This window comes from Magnolia sinica, chromosome 18 (genome assembly GCF_029962835.1).
Source record: "Magnolia sinica isolate HGM2019 chromosome 18, MsV1, whole genome shotgun sequence".
NCBI classification, from domain to species: Eukaryota; Viridiplantae; Streptophyta; class Magnoliopsida; order Magnoliales; family Magnoliaceae; genus Magnolia; species Magnolia sinica.
The window spans coordinates 4,150,718-4,161,139 of record NC_080590.1 but is presented as its reverse complement, the minus strand read 5'-3'; the positions used below and the strand labels follow the sequence as shown (position 1 = coordinate 4,161,139).

At 39.1% G+C, this 10,422-nt stretch overlaps 1 protein-coding gene across 1 annotated transcript; it reads left to right on the top strand.

Moving 5' to 3' along the window:
- The first annotated feature begins 282 nt into the window (after positions 1-282).
- Positions 283-9,644, top strand: LOC131233104 (uncharacterized). The gene is made up of 2 exons (XM_058229706.1): positions 283-669; positions 9,370-9,644. Exon 1 carries the CDS (start codon positions 378-380, stop codon positions 648-650), a length of 273 nt encoding a protein of 90 aa, XP_058085689.1. The 5' UTR covers positions 283-377; the 3' UTR covers positions 651-669; positions 9,370-9,644.
- Positions 9,645-10,422: the final 778 nt, after the last annotated feature.

Below are 10,422 nucleotides of genomic sequence, written 5' to 3'. Positions count from 1 at the left end.
TTTATATGCCATCTAAACCGTTTATAAGGTCATTTTCACTCAGATAAAGTGAAAAAAATCAGAAAAATTAGACCGCTACAAAAATTTTATGGCCATATAAATGTTTCAACGGTGGTCACTAAATCTCCAATGTTTCGTGTGTCCCACTTGAGTTTTTGATCCTAATTTTTGGTTTCACTTCATCAAATGAGCTTCAAAAACGGATAGAGGGGTTGGATTTCTCACAAACATCTAAGTGGGCCCCACACTGAATCCTTGCGCAGGAACTTCCTGCGAAAGCCCGCGGCCCCTGCGTTCTGACGCGCGACAGAGGCAAAACGAACCCTGCCTTTTTCTGGAAGCCCATTTTTTTAAGTCCGCTCTCTTCCGTGCTGGAAATGGCGCGAGGCCTGATATGGGCAACGGCCGAGGATATGGCGAGGAACCGAGGACGGGTTCTGTCACTCTACAGGCAGCTCTTGCGGAGCCTCAACTCCCCCGAACTCCCTCTAAACCTAGCCGCACGTTTGGCGAAGAAAGCGGAGGTCCGTACCATCTTCATGCTCGGGTCCGATGAACGATCTCTCCACAACATCGCCGATCTAATCGACGCCGCGGAGTACTCTCTCTCCCTTCTAAGGAAAGGCGAAATTCCCAAATACATACAGTGAGATTCTTCTCCCTCCTTCGGTGAGACTCTCTCTCTCTCTCTCTCTCTCCCTCTCTGACAAAACCTTATATCCCATTTCTTATGTGCATTTTTGGAATTTTGAGAATTTGGATTTTTGAGGCGCGTTGGGATGCACTAGTGAATTGAATTTCTGCATTTGTCAAAAAATAGAGGAATTGAATTTGCAATTTGAGCACTATTTTCTCAATATAGGTACTTAGGAAGGTCATTCATTCAGAATTCGATTTGAATAGCGCATCCAAACAAGCTGAAGACGTTGAATGATCTTTAGATCTATTCACATAGATGTGATGGTAACTTTGAAGATGTGTCAGGTGAGAGACCAGATTGCATACTGAGTAAACTCTGTTGGGCCACCATCATGTATGTCTAATCCATGCCGTCCATCCGTTACTCCAGCTCATTTTAGGGCATGATGCCAAATTTGAAGCGTATCCAATGCTCAAGCGGCCCACACCACAGGAAATAGTGGGAATTGAATGCCTACTGTTGAATACTTCTTGGGGGCCATAGAAGTTTTGGATCTAGCTGATATTTGTGCTTTCCCTTCATCCATGTCTGTGTGATCTTGTGAACAAGTTGGATGACAAATAAACATCACTATGGGCCCTAGGAAGGTTTCAACAAATGGATGTCATTATCCCCACTGTTTCCTGTGGTGTGGTCCACTTGAGCTTTGGATGTGCTTCAAGTTTGGGCTCATGCCCTAAAATGATCTAGAAAAATAGATGGACAACATACATAAGACATATGTCTGCAATAGGCCCCACAAAGTTTACTCAGTACGCAATAGTGTATTGAGTTACTTAGTACGCAATCCGCTCTCATCGGGTGAGGCATTATGCAATGCTTGACCCATTAATATGAAGGACGCTACCATGGAGAGCCCGAGCGCCAACAAATGCCAGGTTGCAAAAACCTAACCCTTCGACTGGTGGCCAAAATTTTGATGGTTACACATGAAAAGGCCAAAGATTTAATGGAAAGGATCTTCCAAATGTGTGGGAATTTTGGTGCATGGGTCATCCATGGTGGAGCCTATGATCGAACCCAAGGGTTGACAACCCCAAGTGCAGGGCTGCGATGCAGTAATAACTTGGTGAGACCCATGTCGATCACGGGGAAATTGGTGAGAACACACTTAGAACAAATTGGGTTTGTCTAGGTTTTTAGACTACCAAAGTATAAAGGGTTTAAAACGATTAATAAAAACGATTAAGGATTAAGAAATCTTCAATTAATAGAACTTGAACTTAATTTGTCTTCTTGAGTTGATAAGTTAACTAGAACTGGATTCCAATCTATTTTGGTAGGAAGATAAAGCAATAGAATTAATCACAAATAACCAACATAAATTAGAACCGCGATAGGCATGATCTCTCGTGAAGATCTAATTAATCAATCGCAGGGAATCAAAAGCATCCAATGTACCGGATGCAGCAATAGATCAATCAATTTTGCAGATTGATTCCTTCCCTAATCTAGGAATCCAATCTCAATTCAACATATAAAACTAATAACTTTCATTGAAAAAGGATTAAATATCAAATATCTACCAAAAGGTTCATCCCTTAGCCTTAGCTAAGAGATTAGCCAAGCTTGACTAACATCTTAAACAAAAACAAAAGAAAAACGTAAAAAACAAACTAGAACCGAAGGATTGAAGAAGGACGGTTCCGTAGATGCTCTACTGCCTCTTGGTCTCTTTCCTAAGCCCTAATTCATGCTTAGAATGGTCTAAAACACCTCTTTAAATGGAGAATTTTCACACCAACTTTGGACCGACTTCAAATTTTCACACTTTTGTTACGCTTAGGTCGCATTGAAGTGGGCCTTCAGTCGCACCGAAGTCAAGCCGAATTAACTTTCGGTTGCAACTGAATTTCTCTTAATTATGTTTGAACTCTCTGTATCCTTTAGGTCGCACAGAACGTACCTTCGGTGGCACCAAATATCACTTCGGCCGCACCTAACTATCGAGCCGAATTAACTCTGGAAATCATTGTTTCTTGTTGGACTATTTTTGGCACTTTCAGTGGCAGCGAACCTACCTTAGCTGAGACCAAACAGTATATTATTTATGTTACTTGACTGTGTGATTTCCGAACTTTTCCTCATCTTTGGCTCTTGGTTTTCTTGAATCTTTGGCACTTGAATTCTTCAATACTATCCTCCAAACATCCAATCCTTCACTTGGTCATTCTTTGAGCTCTAATTCATCCTTCTTAAGTATGATTTCACCTTTGGCTTCCGAATTATCTCTCATGTAGAAAACATATGTTAAGTAATCAATTTAGTACTTGAATGCATCTAAAACTAGTGCAGTCGAGAGGATAAATATACTCTTTCGGCTTGATCAGCCTATCATCATGGTTTTGAATTTAATCATATTTACAACCATATCAACCATTATGTAATGGTATCGATGATCTCTGTTACATGTTATGGGGTGAACCAGTTACATGTTACAGGCGTGAACTGGTCTGTTAGGAAAAGAAAAAGGACCTTATCGGCTGATAGAGACAATATCTGTGACCCTGTTACGTGTTATGGGGGTGAATTGGTCTGTTATGAAAAGAAAAAGGTCCTTATCAGCTGATAGAGACCAATATGCCTGTATAGGCAATGAGAAAGGGCCATTAAAAGCAACACATACCAATATGGCCATAAAGGCGCCATTTTTATTTTTTATTTTTTCAAATTGTCTCTAATTTTTCCACTTCTATCTTTACTTCAATCGTGAAGGAAGCTTAGAAACCATGAGTGGGGATTCGACGAACCAAAGTGGAATGGACCATTCTGGGAAATATCAAAAAAAGGGTCCATCACCTTTTTTTTCATTTTCTTTTTGTTATATTCATATATTATGGGCCCTAGTCCACCAAATCGCTTGATTTTTGTTCGATTAGGATATTTGGTTGACTTTCAGCAGTCAAGCTGATAGACATCATTCTTATCAAAGGATGGTCTGTTACACCATTGAATACATGTTAAAAACACAAGAAAAGGAAGATAGATTCTGATGTTTTACATTTTTCTTCCAATTTTCCTTTATTTTTTCAAGATTCTGTGCTAAAAAAATTCAGCCGATACGAGCCGTACTGTATCATTTTTGGGCCTGGCCAATACACCTACCAATACTGTTATTTTAAACCTTGCCTATCATTATCATATGAATGGTTTGTATCGCCAAATCATGGGACCCCGCTTGTACAAATTGAAATTTCAAATGCACTTTAGAAACTCTCAGGTCAATCATTGAATGATACCTCTTTTAGGATGGCTTCTTAGCATCCAAAGAGGATTGATTGGATGTCTTGAATACCCATTTTATAGGGAAGTTCATTTAATTAGATGTTGAGATTTCTGAGATCTCCTTTTCAATGGAAATATGGATAATGAATGGTCAGTAATGATTAAGTTTGGGAGGCTTTTTACGTTGAATGATCTCTCACTGCAGAGTAGTTGTCCAGAAATCTATTTGTTTCACATATAAATATCCAAATGATGTTCATAGAAATATGTAGGAAAAACCACACTTGGTTTACTGTGAGCATGCAGTGAGAAGACCATTGATTTTATCTCTTCTTCATTTGCTGTTCATCTTCCTCTAGCAATATTAAGGCATGCAAAAGACAATTTCAAACTACGTGACAACAATTTTTCAGACTTTTATCTTGATTTTCTCATGTTGCGCGTTCTTGATTTTTGATGCCCCGGATTCGAGTTTTGGCTCTCACGTGGAGCGCAATAACGAAATACGCATGCTTTAGGTAGCCATTTAGCCATTCGATGATTTTTTATTTTTTATTTTTTTGGCCTAAAGGTTTCCTCTGGATTCTTGCGACTAGGGATAGAGCGTGTTTCGCCACCCACTGGAGCCCACGTGCTGGGATGGTTGAATGATCCGAACCGTCCATATTCTAGTTCTTGTCATAGATAAGCTATTGGAATATAATCATTATTTATTTATAATTAAAAACTTTGATTTTTATAGTCAAATTTGGTCCATTGAAACTTTTCCTTTCATTGCTTTAAATACATTTAAATAGTCATGTTCTTAATCAGCTGTTTAGAAAAATCTTCTCACGTTAGCCATTATGGAATATATACCACAATACAGACGGTTCATATCATCTTAATGCTCATCATGTGGACCCCAGTGAGCGGTGAGATACGCTGGGTTCTGATGCGAGACGGAGGCAAAACGAACCCTGCCGATAAAGGGGTGTTGACTTTCACCTAATTTCGATCACACGTGTCGTAGTCTCTCTTTGGAAGCCGATTTTTTCAGTCCGATCTTTTCCGTGCTGGAAATGGGGCGACGCCTGATATGGGCAACGACCGAGGATATGGCGAGGAACCGAGGATGGGTTTTGTCACTCAACCGGCAACTCCTACGGAGCCTCAACTCCCTCGAACTCCCTCTAAACCTAGCCGCACGTTTGGCGAAGAAAGCAGAGATCCGTACCATCTTCATGCTCGGGTCCGATGAACGATCTCTCCACAACATCGCCAATCTAGTCGATGCTGTGGAGTACTCTCTCTCCCTTCTAAGGAAAGGCAAAATTCCCAAATACATACAGTGAGACTCTCTCTCTCTCTCTCTCTCTCTCTCTTTGTGACAAAACCTTATATCCCATTTCTTATGTGTAGAGGTGTACACGAACCGAGCTAGCTCGGTTAGCTCGCTCGAATGGACTCGAAAAAGTTCGATTCGACTCGGTTCGAAGCTGAGTTCGAGCCGAGTTCAAGCTGGCCCCAGCTCGACTCGACTTGGATGGAACCTAGCTTGAATCCAACTCGGATCGAACCAGTTCGGTGACTTGGTTACTTTGATATTGATGTTGCTCACCAAGTGTTTGATGAAATGACTCAAAGAAGTGTGGCTGGTGGCAAGGAAGGTATGTATATGAAACCAACACCTTTCTTTTCTTAATTTTTTTGTTGCTTAGAAGGTGTTTGATAAAATACCTGTCAAAACCATTGCTACTCTCTTAAATACAGTGAGATTTTGAAGGTGCAGTCCAAGTGTTTGTGAAAATGTTGCAATGGCTAACTCGGCTCGATCTTGGCTCAAAATGGCCCGAGTTGCTGACTGAACCGAGCTGAGCTAGCCAGTCAGGCTCGACGACCGAGCTGAGCCGAGTTCGAGCTGATGTCAGCAAGTGGCCGAGCCGAGTCGAGCTGAGGCCAGCTCGACTTGGTTTGACTCGATGTACACCCCTACTTATGTGCATTTTTGAAATTTTAAGAATTTGGATTTTTTGTGGGCACGTTTGGATGCACTAGTGAATTGAATTTCTGCATTTGTCAAATAGAGAGGAATTGAATTTGCATTATGAGCATTATTTCCTTAATATAGGTACTTAGGAAGGTCATTCATTCATAATTCGATTTGAATAGCACATCCAAACAAGCTTAAACGTTGAATGATCTTTAGATCTATTCACATGAAAAGGCCAAAGATTCAATGGAAAGGATCTTCCAAATGTGTGAAAATTTTGGTGCATGGGTCATCCATGGTGGGGCTTATGATTGAACCCAATGGTTGACAACTACAAGCGCAGGGCTGCGATGCAGCAATAACTTGGTGAGACCGATGTCGATCTACAAGGAAATTGGTGAGAACACATTTAGAAGAAATCGGGGTTTGTTTGGGCTTTTAATCTAGCAAAGCAAAAAGGGTTTAAAACGATTAATAAAAATGACTAAGGATCCAGAAAGCTCCAATCAATAGAACTTGAACTTAATTCGTCCTCTCAAGTTGATAACTCAACTAGAACTGAATTCCAATCTGGCCATTATAGGCAACACATACCAATACAACCATAAAGGCCCCATTTTATTTTATTTTATTTTTTCAAAATTTCTCTCATTTTTCCACTTCTATCTTTATTTCAATCATGAAGGAAGCTTAGAAACCATGAGTGGGGATTCGATGAACCAAAGTGGAATGGACCATTTTGGGAAATATTGGAAGAAGGGTCCATCACCTTTTTTCTTTTTTTCTTTTTTTCATTTTCTTTTTGTTGTATTCGTATATTATGGGCCCTAGCCCACCAAATCATGCTTGATTTTTGTTCGATTAGGACCTATTTGGTTGACTTTCAGCAGTCAAGCTGATAGACATCATTCTTATCAGAGGATGGTTTGTTACACCATTGAATACATGTTAAAAACACAAGAAAAAGAAGATAGATTATGATGTTTTACATTTTTTTTCCTATTTTCCTTTATTTTTTCAAGATTTTTTGTGCTAAAAAATTTCAGCCGATATGAGCCGTACTGTATCATTTTTGGACCTGGCCAATACACCTACCAATACTGTTATTTTAAACATTGGCTATCATATGAATGGTTTGTATCACCGAATCATGGGGCTCTGCTTGTACAAATTGAAATTTCAAATGCACTTTAGAAACTCTCAGGTCAATCATTGAATGATACCTCTTTTAGGATGGCTTCTTAGCATCCAAAGAGGATTGATTGGATGTCTTGAATACCCATTTTATAGAGAAATTCATTTAATTAGATGCTGAGATTTCTGAGATCTCCTTTTCAATGGAAATATGGATAATGAATTGTCAGTGATGATTAAGTTCGGAAGGCTTTTTACGTTGAATGATCTCTCACTGCATAGTAGTCCAGAAATCTCTGTTTTCACATATAAATATCCCAATGATGATGATAGAAATATGTAGGAATAACCACTCCTGGTTTACTGTGAGCACGCAGTGAGAAGACCATTGATTTTATGTCTTCTTCATTTGCAGTTCATCTTCCTCTAGCAATATTAAGGCATGCAAACGACAATTTCAAACCATGTGACAACAAATTTTCAGACTTCTATCTTGATTTTTGATGCCCTGGATTCGAGTTTTGGTACTCACGTGGAGCGTGATAATGAAATACGCATGCTTTAGGTAGCCATTTAGCTATTCGATGATTTTTATTTTTTATTTTTGGCCTAAAGGTTTCCTCTCGATTCTTGCAATTGTCCACTGAAAAAACTTTAATATCGACTTTCATTTGGCCTTCTGTAGCACTGTATTCGTCAATCAGCTAGTCAAGTCACACAATTCAATTACGAATATTTAAAGCTGCCTACACATTTCTTTAGTTTATGTAGAGCTGCAACATAGGCTGGACTCAACCTGAATCTTAACTGACACAGCCCGATTTTAACTTGGGTTAGGTTAGGTTCAGGTTGGATTTTCATAGCCTGATTTAAATACTGATCAGATTCAGGGTGAGTCATAGCCTGACCTGACTCAAACCGACTCCAATATAGAAGAGTTTGTGGTAATCTGTGGTGGGGATCTACAATTGTCTACATCAAGTTTCATTACCCGAATCCAGAAAGTCAGCTTGGGTCCAGCTTCGGGTTAATAATTGAGTTGTTCAGGTTGACCACAAGCGGAGCCAACATGACTCTACTTGTAACCTTGCTTGAACACCAATACTTTTTTTTCAATAATGTTTTGGGAATCAGAGCAAACACTCCATAGATTTTCAGAGTAGCAAATGCTTCAAGTCCTTTATCCTCAGGCTCTGAGCAATCCAATGGTAAGGGCTGATGGTCAAGTGAAGGTAAGGCTATTACAATAAGCGCAATCCATCTGGGCCCGGATATAATTGCAGTCCTCTTTTTTATTGTTTGCTCAAGTTTGCTGTTGCCCCCATCAAATCCATTCTTCTCAAAGAACTAACTGCCTATGACTCTCCACATTCTGAAGAACCGTGGAAATTCGAAGCCTGCCTCCACTTTTCTTACTTTGTGGAGTCACTGCTTCAAAATCTACATTACATGAGTTAGTAATGACATGAAACTACCATCTTGTAATTAAAAATTCCTTTGTACATGTGGCATGATGTTTTGGACAGAAAACAGCATGGTCACCCAAAAGGTTGAAAGATATCTATCCTTGATTTCTGCTTACAAAGTAAGCCTGTAGTGGCTCGCCTCATCTCATCTATGAGAAGTTTCTTGTCTCATGCCTCCCAATTGAAGAGATTTGTGGATGTCCAGAAAGTAGTTCAGGTCATCTCATTGTCATCATTTCTTCTTTCACTATATTTGTTTAATTAATTGATTTTTTCTGGAGGATTGTTGAAGTAATGGTGTTTTCCCCCTTTTTCTTCTTTACTGTTTTCTTACAAACTCAATGGTGTGGTTTGAGGGTATTTGTATGTCTTTGTGCTGCTGTGGAGCTGATAGTGCACTTGGGGCTATGGCCAGAAGCAACTTTTGTTCTGTATATATTACATATGGAAATCCCAAGTTATGGGGAAAAAATAATAAACTAAGAAAATAAGAAAAAGGAAAGAAAGAAATCCTGGCATTGCAAAAGCTGAGGTGCCACCAAGCATCGGAACCGTGCTCCGTCATGAGAAATGTAACAACAGCTCTGAGGGGTATAACTCAAAGAGTGGCAATTTTAGTTATTGGTTTCTTTTTCTTTTTCTTTTTCTACGTTGGTTTGAATTTACCCCAGTACTAGAATTATTCAATCCAGAAACGTGCCCCCGGCTGAGTTTCATGTCTTATTTGTGGTTCAAATTAATATTTGCCTGTATGTGGGTATGTCTAGTTGGTTTAAGCAGCATTATTGCTCTGGTGCCTTTTTTCTCTAAGCACCATGATGTTTCTCAGCTTGTCTTTGTATTTTCCTGGTGTGTTTTTTTTTTTTTTTTAGATAATCAGCTATCAGATCAGTTTTTTGTGCTGCATTGAAAGGGCCTACTGAAGCTAAGCTAACAGTCAGGTACGAGAAACTCCCTATCAACTTACTAGTAACTCGAGGACAAGAAAGGCAACTATCTGATGAAATGAGAGGTGATCATTTTGGTATTGCCAATCTTCAATTTTTTACTAAAAAGTTTGACTGTTATCATTCCAAATGCCTGTAATCTAGCTGCTTCCATATCAAACTGGGAGATGTTATCTAGTAAACTAGTATTATGTTTTTCACATTGTCCTTAAATGGATTGTCTTTATGTAGCATAAAAGTCTAGTTTATCAAGCTTTTCTGGTATGTCCAATGTCTCTCATATGGGTTTGGAGCTATACGGTTTTTATGGGCCTCATTGCCACGTACCATGTGGACAACTTGCTCCGGATTCATAAGGCTTCAAGGAATTCATCAGGAGGGCACACCACTGTTTTGTTTTTCTGATTCAAATCATCATTTGTGGTTGAAAATGGGATCATCCCAATTTGGCAGGAGACCAGTATGTAAGTGTTATTGTATTGTTTCTAAGCAAGACCAAGGCGATCTTTTCCTTGTCTTATTTCAGGATGGTGACTGTTTTAAATTCCAACATTTTTTCTATATGTATTTGGACAGTAGAAAACACAAATAAAGGTTGATTGATTCCAAGAAATTCTAAGAGAGTATTAAAGTCAAAGAAACATACATTTTGGAGCCCATCAAATTAAACAGAGGGTATTTGGTCTACATACCTGCATTCTGAAATTGATGAAAACTAGTTAGGTAATCTGTCAAAACTAAACAACAGTAATCTTGGAATTCGTGTTTTAATAATTTGAATCTGACAAAAAAGATAGTGAGATGTTTGGTCTTTGGCTCGACTGCTTTGACAAGACTGGTCTGGTTTTTGCCTGGCATCAGCTGAACGTCTATGGACAAAGAGAATTAAGAAAGATCCAATTAATAAAATCATAATTCTTGCAGTCCAACCTTATTTCATATCAGTTACCATGTAAGATGTGCAATGTGAGGTTAATG